General features: G+C 39.6%; 1 protein-coding gene and 1 non-coding gene across 10 annotated transcripts in view; both read right to left on the minus strand.

Annotated features, from left to right (window-relative positions):
* Nucleotides 1-509: 509 nt before the first annotated feature.
* The window catches only part of rhea, a 28,481-nt gene continuing 13,011 nt past the window's right edge, over nt 510-15,979 (minus strand). For 3 of the 9 annotated variants that reach the window (XM_015981210.2, XM_008196931.3, XM_008196932.3), the window contains 12 exons: nt 14,385-15,935; nt 13,864-14,328; nt 12,565-13,801; nt 12,257-12,512; nt 10,623-10,869; nt 10,415-10,573; nt 9,553-10,363; nt 8,022-8,212; nt 6,568-7,203; nt 3,830-4,497; nt 3,375-3,446; nt 510-1,733 (listed from right to left, as the gene is read on the minus strand). In XM_015981210.2, the coding sequence (XP_015836696.1) occupies nt 941-1,733; nt 3,375-3,446; nt 3,830-4,497; nt 6,568-7,203; nt 8,022-8,212; nt 9,553-10,363; nt 10,415-10,573; nt 10,623-10,869; nt 12,257-12,512; nt 12,565-13,801; nt 13,864-14,328; nt 14,385-15,935 (7,086 nt within the window). In that variant the 3' untranslated portion in view covers nt 510-940. Of the gene's footprint in view, nt 1,734-3,374; nt 3,447-3,644; nt 3,676-3,818; nt 4,498-6,567; nt 7,204-7,405; nt 7,657-8,021; nt 8,213-9,552; nt 10,364-10,414; nt 10,574-10,622; nt 10,870-12,256; nt 12,513-12,564; nt 13,802-13,863; nt 14,329-14,384; nt 15,936-15,979 lie in introns of those variants that run through there. The other 6 variants (XM_015981211.2, XM_064355891.1, XR_010333601.1 and 3 more) reach the window with 6 other exon arrangements.
* Mir190 (microRNA mir-190) lies at nt 6,435-6,520 on the minus strand. Its single transcript, NR_036297.1, has one exon. It is a non-coding gene; the product is annotated as a microRNA mir-190 (primary transcript).

The raw sequence follows: 15,979 nt of genomic DNA on the forward strand, positions 1-15,979 counted from the left end.
TTAATATTTTAAAAACTACAATACGTACAATGAACCTTAGAACTGTTTTAGTGGATTTTATCTTACTTTAGCCAATTTAGTTCACCGCCCATTTATTTAAAACAGTTCAAAGGATAAAAAAAACTGACCTGTGTGCGCCCACCAAATCCTCCCCTTGACTTCTTAGATGACCTCCAACGCAAAATCTAAACCGTCTGTGATGAGATCCTTTGAGCAGAATATGATCACCAATTTTTGCAGTTCGCTAAAGCGCGGGAGGTGGTTTATGGAATAATGATCCCACACATAGTTTTTTGTAACCACATTAAAGCTTTTTGCCCCAACATTTACGAAATTTAATACAACAAATTAGGGGCATTTGGATGTGAAATTCGTAATTTAATATTCACTTTTACTAATGTTATTGTGTGCACGCCGGCTGGCTTACATTTAATTTAAGACTTTTTCCGCTTAAAACAACTCCCATACCTCATCGATCGTGAACTCGGGGTAAAATAAAACAATTAAGCAACTTTTCAATTAGTTTATTTATACAATGTGTTTCTTCCATCGTGAAACTCGTGACAAGATGATGAACGAGCGTCCGTCAAAAGTTCCAAAATAGTTAATTAATAATAATTAAAAATTTGTAAAGTATAAGGTAGTAAACACTCCATCTGGATGGATTGTTACAGTAAAGTACATTAAAAAGCGAAGTTAATTACATAGGCACTGTGTTTAGCACTCGCTACGAAATAAGTAACACTTTTCCAAATGCTTGGAAGGCACTTAAGTAACCGGAACGCAAATTTGGCACCGAAACAAAACCGACTTAACGACTACACAAGCTTAAAATTAATTGGCACGATTAAGACACTAAATATTTGGTTAATAAAGAAGCATAAATATTAGCACCATCAATAAATAAAGACACTTAGAATCACTAATTAGTAACCCCTGACTACTCGAACCTAAAACTCTTCGTCGAAGACTCCTGTTTGCTGGACTTGGACATTTGTACCGTTTTCTTCTCGATGATTTGCTGCGTGACTGACTTTTTCAACATCTTCTGCTCCAACGTGTCGGAGTCCTTGAGAACCGGCGGCTCATTGATATATTCAACGTTCGACGAGTAAGACGATTGGTATTGGTTGTCTCCTCCGTTACTAAACGACTCAAACGTTTTTTTATCGAACGGACTCAACTGCACCTTCAAGTTGGGCGCGGTGGTGTAGTACGTCTCAGAACCGGCTGAATAGGACGGCTGTGACGACGATTTGTAAGCTTCATATTTGAACGAATCCGTTTTGTAGCCTCCTGGTATTTTCTGAGTGCTGGTTCGGTACTCGGAAGTTGAAAAACCGTCACCACCACCGAATGTTGTCAAATTACTGGGTTTGGGGGCGTAGTCGAACGTTGGTTTAGTTGGAGAGGTTGGGAGTTGTTTGTACGGACTTTGAAACGGGGTTGAGGTTGTCGGAGTGTAAGTTTTGCTCTCAGGGGTGTATGTGGGAGTGAATTTAGGTGCGTTTTTGCTGAAGGAATTGTAATGGTCTTGGTTGTAACTGTTGGTGCCTCCATAGACAGCGTTGTCCAAAGAGTGGATTTGTGATTGGAGGAGATTTTTCTTGTTGCGTTCTAACGAGCTGACTTTTTCGGGACTCTCTAAGTGGCTGTATGTGTCGTTGTAAAGGGTGTTTTGTACGGTGGGTGAGTAGTTTGAGTGTGAACTGTCGTATTGGTATTGGCCGTATCTGGGTAGTAAGAAAAGAATTGTTTCAAAGATTTTGTAAAACTAATTAGTTAGTTAGCGGCTTTTCCTTATGACAAATTTATCCAGTAATCATAAGTAATGTTGGGACAGTAGTCACGTTTTTATCTTCTTTATTAATTTCGTGTAAGTACTTAAAAAAATTCTTCCGTAACAAAGTATAAATTTTAAATAAATTACTTACAGAAATACGAAATCTGCTTTTCCTGTACTTAGAATTTAGCCAAAAGTAATTCTTTTAAGGAAGATGTTTTATTTGTGCCGAATTTACATTTCTGGTTTCAAAGCCAAATATATTATCATATAATGTACTTACCGTTTCGCTTTGCGCAACAAAATTTTTTAAAGAATAAAAACCAACAACGCGACAAAATTAGAATGTTGTAACTGCTTTTATAAAAAAATCACAATTATTTCGTGAAAAATAAGCCAAAAAATCACCGAATGGGGTCAAAAATGGTGATATTCCAGCGTCTAAGCACGTAATTTAGTCAAACACTCAATTATTTAGTTAAGAATTGCTCCAAAAATTGCCGAATTGGATTAAATAGTTGGTTTCTACAGTTTTGAGCAGTTAGACAACACGATTTTGGACCAACAATAATTCAATTTTTGGTAACATTTTTTTAAATTACAGATTTTCTGAAATAAAAAATTGAAAAATCAATAAATTCTGCTAAAAATGGCATTAGTTTCGTCATTAAATAATACCATGTGATCGAAAATATTCTGCATTAGAGCAAGCTGTGTATGTGGAACTTTAGGCACATTTTAGCTGCAGCACAAGATGTGGCTAAGGTTACACTTCACTTTCAAGTATAAACTCGGACATATTTAGAAAAAAAAATAAATAAAAAAAACTTCTAAGGGTTCAAAAAATAAAAACAAGCCGAAAAATCTCCGAATAAAATCAAAAATAATGTTATTCATTCCATTTTCAGCCAAACAGTTAATTATTCCGTAAAACTGTAGCAAAAATTGCCGAAGATTTTGTAACAACAAATTTTGGTAAAACAACAATTGAGAAATCAATAAATTACGGAGATCAACAATATTGGTTTACCCTTTCACATTATGTATTCGCATTGGTATTAATTTCGAAAAAATTAAATATAAAAAAACTTGTAGGAATTTAAAAGATGAAAACTAAGCCGAAAAATTCTCGAACGAAACCAAAAATGGTGTTTTTGCCTTTTCTGAACACCCTATTCAGCCAAACTTTTGAGCACGTTTTTGGGCCAAAAATTCAATTTTTACCACAATTTTCGAAAACCAAAATTGGTAAATCAATCAATTATTTAAAAAACCTGGAAGAACTCAAAAGATGAAAAATCAGCCGAAAAATTGCCGAATGTGAAACAAAAATTGTGCTCTTTGTACTTTTTCCAGCGACTAAGCACGTTATTCAACCACACACTCAATTATTTTGTCAAATTTCGGAAAATCTGCTCAGAATATTGCCGGTACAAATTAAAAAAAAAATAGATAAGTACACCCATATTTCGAGGAATTTTGTTAAACCAGAACAAGATATCAAAAAAATTTATTTTTATTTAATTTAGATAAAATTTAGAAAAAAACTGTAAGAGAAGATATTTTTCGACGAACACAACACAAAAATCACCTCGAATATCCTTTCCTGAAAGGAGGGTCAACATTGTCAACAATCACTTTAATCCGCGGAGTTTTTCTGAAACTAATACCGCAACTTTAGCTAAAGTTACGTTCAACCCCAACAACAACAAACATAAAAGACGAATGAAAATGAGCGAAACCACCGATCGAGTCATAAGGAAAAGTGCCAGAAATTGCTTTGAGCGCCGCAACTGCAAACCTCACTCAATAAAACTCAAAGCAATATTAATACTGTTAAAGAAAAATTGCGTGCCCTTACCTACTGTGACTATGTAAAGACTACCTTCACGCTGCGCATGCAAATAAAATCCTCTGTTATTCGAGAAAATGAATGAAAATGTATCACAACAGAGGGAACGCAACAGTGCACAAGCTATCCAACACCGACCGCTCACAAAACAGGCAACAAGTGATTAGTAGGGTTAACACACACCTGGAACTCACCGCGACGTCTCTCCATCTTGCGCCGAACTGATGTAACCATCAGTGTCATCCCCTGAAGTGTCGTACCCTCTCAGTTTGTACTTGGCTTGTCTGATGGCAGTCAAGCGACTCCTGGCCTCCTCCAGCTCCCGCTCTATCCGGAACACCTCCGACCTGGCGTCAATCTCCTGGGCAATGCCTCCAACCATCCGCTTGTTCAACACCAAACACCTCTCCTCCTCCACACTCTTCGCCTGCTGGGCAGCTCGTACCAGATTATCCGTCGAGCGAATGACAGCGGTTCCCGCTTGGTGCAACCTTCGAGTGGCTGTGGTGTCGCCCTCGGCTTTTACTTTGCAAGCCACAAGTAACTGTGCTGTGGAACTTGCAACTTGTTTCGCGGCTGAGATTAGTTTGTCTTCACTGCCGAGGCCTTGGACTAGGGCATTGGCGCTTTCGACAAGACTGTGTGTGGCAGCAGCTACGAGTCTCGCGGCTGAGATTAGACCTTCCGACCATTGGCCGTCGTCTGAGGATGATGTGGGGGTGCGGGAGACTTTTCCGCTGTCGATGAGTTCGCGTTGAGCGGCACTGGCGGCTTTCACGAGCGCTGAAGTGGCCGATGTTATGGATTTGGCCGCTTCGAGGATCATTTCGTCGAAGTTGAGCGATTCGTCCAAGTCTTGGGTCTAGAAGAGAATGATTTTTTGGTTCAAGATAGATTTACGAAAGTACTGGCTCAGTTAATTAGTTAAAATAGTCACTAATTGCAAAAATCTAAGATTTGCGCTTCGTCGCATATTTCTCAAAACGCTGGAAATACAGAATCAATTGGATCAAGAGACAAATAGCTAGATTTTCTGAAGTGCCGGCTCAGTTATTTCATTAAAATAGTCACTAACTGCAAAAATTGAGAAATCAATATTAAAAATCTAAAATTTGCGCTCCGTCGCATATTTCTCAAAACGCTGGAAATACAGTTGAACTTTCTTCAAAACGAGAAAAAAGTGTCAAGAAATCAACGGAAAATAAACGTTTTTTCCTTTTACCTTGAAAGCGATTACGAAAAAATGCTAGTAATGACTTTTATTGGCTTTTGTAGTCAGTTGATTACATTACAGTAGAACCTCAATAAATCGCACCTCTATATGTCGAAAATGTATCATCTAGTCTTTTGAGAAGTTACTTTTTGTACATGTTTCATAATTTTCAAATAAAACCATATGCATATTATAAAAAAACAATATTCTATTGTTTGAAACCTCGATATCTCGAATAATTTTCTCAGAAACAGCTCAAGAAGTTCCTAGGTGTTACTTATTTATTTAATTAATTTAAAGATTGCTTTTATAAAGATACTTCAAATACCGCCTGTTTGTTTAATAAAATAATTAAATAATTGGGCAATCAATCTTTTTACTTAACTGAAAAAGGAAGCTTAGTATCCATATTCCAAGTACATATTTTTAGAAAAAAAAAACAAATTAAAAGTTTACTGAATGTTCCCAAAATTTAAGTCGCTAAGGCTCGAATGTATCAGATAATTTGCAATTGTCGTTAAACTAATTAATAAAAAAGTTATATAAAAAATAATTTGCAACCAGTTACAAATGTCTGATAAGTATATTTGTTTTACGGTTTTTAGTTACTATCGATTTTAAATTTTACTGAAATTTTTAAGAAGTGGTCAAAACATTAGCCGATTTTTTTTATAGTTTTTATTTCAAATTTGGACAGTTCATGTTAACAAAGCGGTCATGAAAAATACTAGAGTTTCCAGGGCTTCGAACAATAGTTACAAAAAATAGTTGTTACCGATTCTTTGGCTCAAAGCAGCAAAAACGTTGTATAAAAGCTAAAATCTAAAATCGCTTTATTCTGTTGCCAAAACCACGATCTTTTTCTTAAAAACTACAAAATTCGCTGTAAAAAAGCTAAAATCGCTTTATTTCTCTTCCAATTATTTGCTCTAAACTTACAAAACTCGGTGTAGAAAACTGTGACTGATTAATTTTTTTTAAATAAGACTGAGTACCAAATTTCTCTATGATTTTGAATGCTTTCAGATTTTTTTATAAAAATTATGAGCAGCTACAAATCTTGCGTTATTCTAGAACAAACGATGCCTAAGTGTTCTTTTGTGTACAAAAAATACGTAGAAAATAATTAATTAAAGAAAAAAACAAATAAACGTAAGTACATTTTAAATGTTTATTTTACTGACAGAATGTCACCAGAAATACCATTAATTATACTAATATTTTTACTTAAACACATTAATTACAGGATAGCTGTAGAAAAATTCCGAAAAAATCACATTTATAGAGAAAATTATAAACATCAGTTAATTAATAGGAAACGCATGAAGTTTTTGAACTGACTCTCTTAGTATTGTAGCATTTTAAACTGCAGGAATATAGAAACTAGTGTAATAATAAAATGTAAGTAAATCTGTTGTTGATAAAGAAACAATAAGTATTTTGAAAAAAATTGTTCGTATTTTTAATTTGTTCTTTTTTCTTCTTAGGAAACCAAATCTAGGAACTCCAAGCTACTGTTTGTAGCATTTTATAAACCAAGTCGTATTCGTAGACTTACCCAACTCGATCCAGTCGCAAAGCCGCCACGTGACGCTTCTATAATAATATGTTTGACTCCTGGGTGAATTAAAAATACAACCAAGAATATCAAACATATCTTATAGCAACTCACACACAATCCACCTGTTTTGAAAAAAAACCCAACCCCAAAAAACCTACCTTAATCGACTTCCTCGGTCTCAAACTGGCCAACTTCTTGGCAGCCGCATCAATGGAAGCCGCAGCCCCCAGAAGCTCGTTCTCTGCAATAACAGTCGGATCGTCCGGATCGACCCAATCCGAGCCCTTCAGCAGCTCAGCAATGCTAACCAACTCGGTCGCCGACTGTGCAATTTTGCGCGAAATCATCGGAAGCGTGTGCTTGGCATCAGCAGGACTCGCTTGCTGCAAAATCGCGAGCAACAACTCCCTGAATTGCTGGGCACAGTCGTGGCCGCCGTTCAGCGTGCGCTCTCTCAGCTCGGCCGTTTCGGCTAAATTATAGGCCGCGCTTTTGCAAATGATTAGCATGTCGGAGATTGATTTCCTGGCCAGGTTTGCAGCCGCGATGATGTCGTCTTGCTTGTTGCTGATTCCGGCTGAGACCGATTTCGCCGTGGCTTTGGTGATGGCTTTGGTGCACTTGATGAGGTCTTCGGCGGTCACGCCCGGCTTGCAGGCCTCGCTGGAGCGCAGCGCTCGCATTTCCTGGCCGATTGCTTCAATTGTGGACTCTAGGGCGCGAGTGCCGCGAGTGTGCTCGTCTTCGACTGCTTTGACGGTTTTAAGGAGCGAAGTCACGTTGGTCACCATCACCTACGGAGAAGGATCAGTTTTATGTGTCTCGAGTGCGGAAAATCGAAGCGACATGCGTTTAGATCAAGTCCACGTAAGCTGAAATGGGTTATTGAAACAAAAAGGGAAGAAAGTAAAGAGAGTGCACCCACAACCAACACAAATTAATAAGTACTAACCTTTTGTACAAACTAAAGGTTGTGCTTTCGGAAAAATGAAATCAAACGGTACCACACAGTTTATTGCAATTTTGATGGATATATAAAGATAAAAAAATAGATTGGGACAACAAACACAAAGCTACAACACACACTAACGAGACTAGACAATTGGCGCGGTTTATGTAATGAGGAGACAAGGGATTATGTCTGATTGTAAAGCTTCAGTAGCAATGTTCTCTTTGCTGTCGCTTAATAATCGAATTAACTCCTCTTCTTGATCGGAAACCCACCAATCAGTATCAGAATCAGGGACCTGTCATGATCAAAACATGTGTTAAAACCCTCCACCTTTCTCAGTGTTAATCTCTGTTATTCTATTACCAAGGTGGACTTCAAATAACTCACATGTTTTGATTCTTTCATCTCGTTAACATTTCGTTTTGTTTTAGCATGTGTGTTATGTACTCTTTTTATTTATTTATTAATGATTATTTATTTAAAGTCCACCCCAAATTAATACAATAAGGATTTTTAGTACATCACACCACATGCAAAAACAGTTTATTACAAATAAAACAATAATAAAATTAAGTAACAAAAAAAGCACACACAATTGTATTATAGTAAAAATAAAAATAACACACAAATGACACACTACAACATCTTGCCAAATCGTACCTTTGCACTTTCCTTCAAGTGGGCCATTGCTGGGTCGTTGATGGGTTTACCACTGGCGGCTTTTGTGGCGTGGATTAAGTCGCCGAGAGCACTTGCAACGTCCTTAACAGCGTTGATAAGCATTACTTGAGAGTCCGGGTTGTCGGAGCCCAAACTGGCCGCTCCAAATTTAACCACTTCGGCCAATTGTACTGTGGACAAGATTTACTCATAATAACTGGCGTCTTTCAAGCTTTTTTGCACAAAAAAAAGTTTTCAGGGCCAGAAACACTTATTTCGTCCAAAATCTAGCAAATCGGTGATCATTTTTAAGCGAGAAACTCAATTATTTCACAGAATTTTGACAAAAAGACTGCCACTCTCTCTGATATTTTTTTTAATTAAGAGGAAAGTTACCTAAGAGGCCTCACGTTTTATTCAAGTTAAATTACATCACTTACCTTTACGCCTTTTTCTCTCCTCTCTCCTCTCCTTTAGTTGCATTATTTTCTTATTTTTGTCTGTTTTAAACGTTTCTGTGTTTACATTTACGGCTCTACGTTTTTAGCATCTCTTATTTATGTTTACGTCATGTTTTACTGCTTTATTCGTACTTTTTTTATTGAAAAATTGTTAGACCTGATCCGGGTTCGAACCCCGACTCCCCACGTGACAAGTGGCGCTTATACCACTGAGCCACCAAGCCCCAAGTACTGACCGTCTTTTGCGGACATTTTAACACAAACTTTTTAAATAAATCAACATTAATTACTTCATTTCTCCCAAAAACGCAAATATTTTGCACAAATCAGTTTAAAAATTAGAAAATAAAACAGATAAATACTATTTTTTTATTTTTAAATTTTGCAAAATAAGTTAGTCCCTACTTCAAAAACGAACTAAATTAAGTAGAAGGGGCGAAAATAACGTCAATTTCGATTATTTTTCACCAAATTTAAACACAAAAACACGAGTTAAACTCAGTCTAACTCATTTCGATGAGTCTCAGCTGCTTTAAAAATCACGTAAAACACGCTAAAATAATATCAATTTCGATTCATTTCACTGATATTTATCAGAAAAAAACATTCGTTGTTAAAAATATGGTCATAATTGGAAAAACAATTAACTTTCAGCTAGTTTTTAACGAAATATTTACATTTCTGTTTGAAAAACGAGCAAAACGTTTCGAAAAAGAAAAAATATTTCATCAATCTCAATTTAAAACTAATTAAAAATAAAAAACGTGCTAAATACTCAAAAAAGGCAAAGGAAATGCTAGGTTTAGGAAATGCTACAATTTGATTAGGCTTTTGACTTAAAGATGGGAAAACAGTGGAAAAAAGAACGTTAATTATATTTTTCGGCACGGTTTCGTTACATGGCGAAATAATTTATGATAATAGTTATAATAGAATTTCTGGCTGAAAAAAGCAAAAATGGCAAAATTGACGACTTTATTTAGTGATTTTGTGCCCAGAAATGCGCTTGAAAACTCGACAAAACACAATTTTTTTCGCCCAATTCAATAATTAAAAAAATTGTCACTTACCGATGGTGGAGACGGAATTCTGCGCCGCCACCGCCAGCTGTTCCTGCGAGGACGCCGCCCCCGCCACCAACGTTTTAGTATCTTCAACCAAAGCTTTGGCCGTTTTCAAAATATTCTCCCTATGATCGGCAAACGACTCGTGTTCATTCTCCGGATTCAAATTCCCGGCGGTTGCGAACATAATCGTGGTCTCCAAATCGCCGATAATGCCGGAAACTGTCGAAGCGGCATTGATACAAGCCTGAGTTCCCCTGGAGCCTGACTGCAGAGTGGCCAAAACACGTGACACCTTCTCCGTAACGTTCCGTGAACAATCTCCAATTTCGCGTAAAATGATGTCGTCTTTTCTGATGAGACATTGACCACCGGCTTGGACCAGCTCAACGCAGGCGCCTCCTAGTTGTTGGACGACTTCCTTGAGCCGCATGGCCACTTCCCCGTTGGTGGCGGCTGCCGCAGCGCCGATGCTGTCGTTGGCCAGTTGGGTGTATTTGTGGGACAAATCGGCAGACAGTGGGGCGAGTTTTTGCGTATCGTTGGGTGCTTTCGATGCCATTTCGCCGGCGAGTTTGGCGATGTCTTTGGCACATTCGACCATTCTAGTCTGGTAATCGACGTAACTATCACTGTCTGAAATAATAAGGGAAGCTCTATGATCAGACAAGCGAGTCATGGCTCTTGTCAGATTGTCCACAACTCCCGACACAATCCCGCTCTGTGTGGATATGGTTTCTAAGCTTGTGACTAAGTCCTGTAACGTGTCACGAGTCGAATTTGCGAACTCGTCAATGTCTGGATGAATGTTGACAGCCTGGAGAAACCCGTCTTAAACACACCTCTGTGAAAAAAAACACAAACAAACCTTAGGATTGCCGCCACAATCCTTGGCCGAATAAACCAACTGTAGGGCCGATTCGGTCACCGATTTAGCCTGATCCAGGAGTTGTTCCTGTTGCTTCGAATTTTTCATGTTGGAAGCGGCCCCAATAGTGTTTTGCACCAAAGGCTCGAAGTATTGTATCTAAAACCCAGCACTTGTAATCTAGACAAATGATGGGTAGAATGATTACCATTTGATTGACCGCATGTCCAATGTTCTCAGCTTCGTATTTGGCAGCATGTCTTAAAGGTTCAATCGTGTCTAAAAGGCCAGCAGCTGCGCGTTCAACTTGTTGGCTGTACACGGGTAAAGTGGAACCCTTGCGAGGGACCAATGACTGGGAGACGGCGTCCATGGAGGCGGAATCGAGGGTTCGGAGATGGTTGGTGAGAACGGACGACGCGCTTTCGCATTCGGTTTTGCCAGGAGCACCATTACTAAATTATTTGCGGTTTAATTATTCTAGCAAGCTTTAATACTTTTTTACTTGTGTGAAAACGACAATTGTCGAAAGTAATGATGTTGAAGAGTCAGATAATAAAATTTCGAAGGCTAACAGTTAATAAGAACTCATTTTTTTCTCACAGTGTCCACTAGTTTATCAATCACAAATAATCTCATAGTATCAGGAGACGAAACGAGATAGAAAATCGCTAGATTTTCGTATTGTTAAGGCTGAGAAAAACTGTGAATAGTAGAAAATTAAATTTCGTCAAAAAGTCGCAACGTAAATTGATAATTGTCTATAGTTTTTTTTTTAATATTGATATAATAATTACATATTCAAAAATGAGTGCAGAAAATGGGAAAATGAGAGGAATTAATGTTATAATAATCAGATTACAACCCCAGTTAATAAATTAATAATGCAAGAAAAACAAAGACAAACATTTTCAGAATAATTATTTTATAAATGCGTCGCAAATGTCAAATTCTAGTCCAGATACAAATAAAATTTCAACAAACTGTAATTCCATTTATTTAAAACCCATAACATCTTCTATAGACATTTTAAATATTATACAAAATATGAAACCAACTAATAATCAACTATACTTTGAAAAATGTGATAATTTTTTTCAAAATTCCTTTTAGTTTTTGAGTTATTCAAATAAATATTTTTTTGGAAAATTTTTTACGCTCTAAAAATAACTTCTAATTCAATATTGTTTTCAAACCAGTGTTTTTTTTAATTAATTAATAATTATTAAAGTTGCGTTTCGAGGTCACTACGAAGATTTTTGGAATATGGTCGAAGTAATATTTTTTGTTACGCCTTTAATGTAATCCCAGGATCAAAAATCACAAAAAAATTATCAAAGCAATCTCTATTATATATCATTTCGTCAAAAACCAACGACATTTTAGAATCTTAAAAAAAATAATTTAAAAAAATAAAAGATGCTGTGAAAAAATATAAGAATTCTGACATTATTGAAACTGTAGCAAAAGTTATAAGAAAACGGTGAAGTTGTTGGTTAAAATATCACAGAATAATATTAAAGATTTCCGTAAGGATAAATTTAAAATAAAAATGAAGGAATTAAAGAAGGCATCTAAAAAAAGTGATGTTTTCATTCCCAAAAAATTTTACGAATAAAATTACTTGAATAAAAACACTTGAACAATGGAATAAAAAAAATATAAACTCTTCAAGAACATCTTGTAATTAAAAATGTTGGTTTTCGTCAAAGTTGGTTATATAAATGTTTCAAATTTTTTTATTATAACTATTGAAAATTTATTGTTCAGTCCGCATCGTTTTTAAAACAAAAAAAAAATGTTTTTATGTCGTATCGAATTTTGTTTTGTACCAAAACTTACCGTATAGTGACAACCAGCTGTTTAATCGCCTCAGAAACATCCTTAGACGAACTGGCAAAATGTTGCCACGTCGAAGGATCCTTATTCATCACCACCAGACTTTTAGCCACTCGAACAACAGTACAAGACGTCTCAATCAATCGATTCCCAGCCTCAATAATCGGCATTTGGGCGCGTCTAGCTTGTGGCGAGATCTTCGCCGGAATCGAGACAAACTCACTCGAGTTTGCATAAATGCAAAGATTCTCCACAGCCTCTGCATAAACAATTCACAAAATCAACAAATAATACAACTGAAAAACACTTACCCAACAGTGGCCGTGTCGCTTCCGCACACCTGTGCCTATTCACATCCGAATAATCCAAATCAAGCGTTTTAATCTCTTTGACCAAAGCTGCGGTCGAATTAGCCACAGCTTTGGCACTTTGCACGAACTGTTTCTTCGCCACAGGATTCGTAGTTTTGGAACTTGCCACTCGGCATGAATTACACAGCGCACTCGTGTGCTTCGCTATCAAAGTTGCAGCTTCAAGGACTTGTTTTTGGGGGCTTGAAGGTGAAGCTAACGCCGTACAGCCTTGGTAGATGGCTTGCGAAGCTCGGGCGAATTGGGCCTGGTCGACCAAACCCGGCCGCCCGGCAATGCTCGAAGGGTCGGAGACTCCGACTAAGTAAGCAGCTTGGGCCGAAGCTTCGATAAAGTGGCAAATAGAAGTACTGAAAGTTTTAACATTTTCGGCGAATTTCTCGTGTTGCGATTGCTTGGCACTGTTGGTAATGCCGGTCATGCATTCACCCAGAACTTTGCTTTTGTCGATGACCGAGTCCAAAGCCTCGTAATAGGTGCAATCGTTGATTGGTTCAGTGGGGCTTTCGAGCAGGTGTTTCATGGCTTGGATTTTGCGAATTGCGTTGTCGCATTCGTTCTGGCCTGGAGCTGCCGAAGTGCAGACGTTGACCAAGTGGTTGATGCTGTCGGTCACCGCTCTGGCGGCTGCAGCGAGTTGGTTTTTACCGTTTGGTAAATACGGGTCAGCTGATAGTGACTTAGCTGTCGTTAGGAGAGTGCTCGAAGTTGTCGAGACGTTTTTAAGTGAGTGAACCATTTGGCCTCGGATATCTGTGTCCTGTGTTTGTCCGGCCATTTCCATTGAGACTTCGAGCAAGTCGTGAAAAGCGGCCGAGAAATCTTTAGACGAGGAAGACAACTGGATTGGACTTTTGACCGAGCTTACAACAACTGAACTAGCCTCGTTTAGGTTGGCTGCCGCAGTGTTTAATTCTTGTTGCAACTCTCCGTAGCTTTTATTAGTGTGAGGGAAACGGCCAGAGTCGATACCAGCCGTCCATTCGATGATGTTTGTGATTGCTGAATCGACATCTCTCTGGCCTGGGAGGCACCCAACCGCTTGGTTCAAAGCAGAGGCAATGCTCTTAGCTGCGTGTTGTAAGCCAGGAGTGACTTCAACCGAATGCAAGGTTTTCTGAGCCTCCTCAACCAACCTGGCAGAGTGCATCAGGACCTCCTGGCCTGACCCAATCACCTACACAAGAACGATAATTGGTTTTACTGTGGCAAAAAAAATTAGAAAATTGTTTCTATTACCTTTAGTTGCACGTCCTGGTCCCCAGAAGTGGCAGCCACGGCCCTCACCGCACTGGTCAAATTCTTGAGGCTTTGTGCGGTGTCTCGAGCGGCCTTGTCTGTGTAAATTTCGTTTCCTTGAGCTGCGGCACTCAACAGTTGGGCGACACTTTGGTTGATCGCTTTGCTGCTGGAGGTGAGTTCTTCGGCTCCGTATTCGGGTGTGTCTCCCGGAAGGGGACGCAAATTGTGTGTCTTGACGGCACGTTCAAATTCGTTTAGTTCGTCTTGGAGGTCGGCGATAAGTTGAGCTGCTGCTCCTAGACCAAGGCCTTGACAGACGGGTTTAGCGCGACTTAGGGCACCACGGAGGTCGCTCAAGTCGGTGTTGAGTTTCTGGCTAGTGACGGAGAGTTGTTCCGTGATGGCTTGTTCGTGGATTGTTGGTAAGACTGATTGGGAGGTTTGGACAAAGTGAGTAGCGGGCTGTAATTAAAAAAACATTTTTTGGTAATAAAAGTAAAAAATTGTAAAATACTCACATGGAGAAAAACATCAGCGACGTAGATCAAATCAACCTGACTTGTCGTATCCTCCGGGTTGGCAGTACTGGCTTTGATCGACCCCACCAAGGGCGGAATCTGCTTGACCAGCTCTTGCGTCTCCGTCATCAGCGCTTCCCTTGTGGTTTGATTGGAGTTATAGGGATGACTTGCCTGTGCTGCTGTGATACACTGCGTAGCCGAAGACACCGCTTTCCTCGCACACACCTTAACCCTGTCAACCAACTTGGCCCTCAAAGCTGGCGTAGTCGCCGCCACTGTGGTGACATCCCTCAATTCCTCGGCCGTTTTCCTCAAAACGCTCTGGTAGTGGATATCATGCGGGTGTGAGGCACACTGTCTTGCAGCTTCGACCATCCTGGCAGTGGCATCGGCCAAAGTCTTCGCCGCGGCCAGTAATCTCCGTTGTATGTCCGAATCTGGGCTTTTTTCAGCCTCGCCTTTGATGCTTTGTATCAATTGTGCGGTGGCTTGGCCTAGAAGCCTCGCCTGTTTGACCATTTCGTTGGGGTCGCCTGAGGCAGCGGACAGGCGGTCAGTGGCGGTGTAAATCTCCTCAACACTGTGTTCTTGGATGGTTTCTTGGGCGCGTTCTCGCGACGCGAGTTTAATGTGGTTGAGGAGGTCGTTGAGGGTTCGGGTGACTTCACTGGCGGCTTGTTTTAATTGATTCATCAGTTCCTCATTACCGGAAGCCTCATTACAGACGGAAACGAGGTTTTCCACCGCTTTTGCGACTTCTCGGACCGCTGCAGTTAATTGTTCCTGGCAGGCGGGTGATTGCAGAGTTGGGGCGATTACTTTGGCGCATGCCACTAATTGGGACGTGGCTAAAGCACACTGGGTTGCAGCTCCGATTACTCTATTCTGTGTCTGTTGGTCCTCACAAGTTGAAGCGATGTTTTTCGCACGGAGGACTAACGCAGCTGTGGTGTTAGCCACAGCTTTGGCCAAAGACAACAACATGTCTTGTAGTTGTTTATTCTCAATGGTGTCTTCACCAATTGTGGCCAAAACACTTGTGCTAGCTTCGCCAACTCGTGAAGCCGCATTCAGTAAACTTTGACGTGGTTCTTTCGACTCGGGTTCCGCAGCTTTCAATAAATCGCTGAAAGCGCTACACAATTTTCTAGTAGCGTCCAGTAATTTTTCGCCCATGTTTGTGTCGTCCATCAATGCGGCGATCATTTTCACATCTTTAGTCATTTCAGGTAAGTTGCTCCCAATTGTGGTGATGGCAGCACCGACTGCATTGTGATCGACTTCGTCCTGGGGTCCTGATGTTAGGGTGACCACTTGGGCAGTGGCGGCGTTCATAGCAGCGATTTGGGAGCCGACGTTTTGCTTGCGGGTGTCTAAAGTGACTTGTTTCCATTTTTTGGCAGCTGGGTCGCTTCCCAGTTCGGGGATGTGAGCGCGGCCTTCAAGCTCGATCTCGGATTCTTTTATCTTGCTTTGGGTGGCCGTAATTGTCGATAATAAGGCCCGTTGAGGTTCGGTTAGGACCGATGTCACTTTGGTTTGTTGCACCTATAAATTGGAGATTGTTAGGTCTCCAGAGGTGGAGATAAGCC

Source organism: Tribolium castaneum, chromosome 3 (assembly GCF_031307605.1).
Source record: "Tribolium castaneum strain GA2 chromosome 3, icTriCast1.1, whole genome shotgun sequence".
NCBI lineage: Eukaryota > Metazoa > Arthropoda > Insecta > Coleoptera > Tenebrionidae > Tribolium > Tribolium castaneum.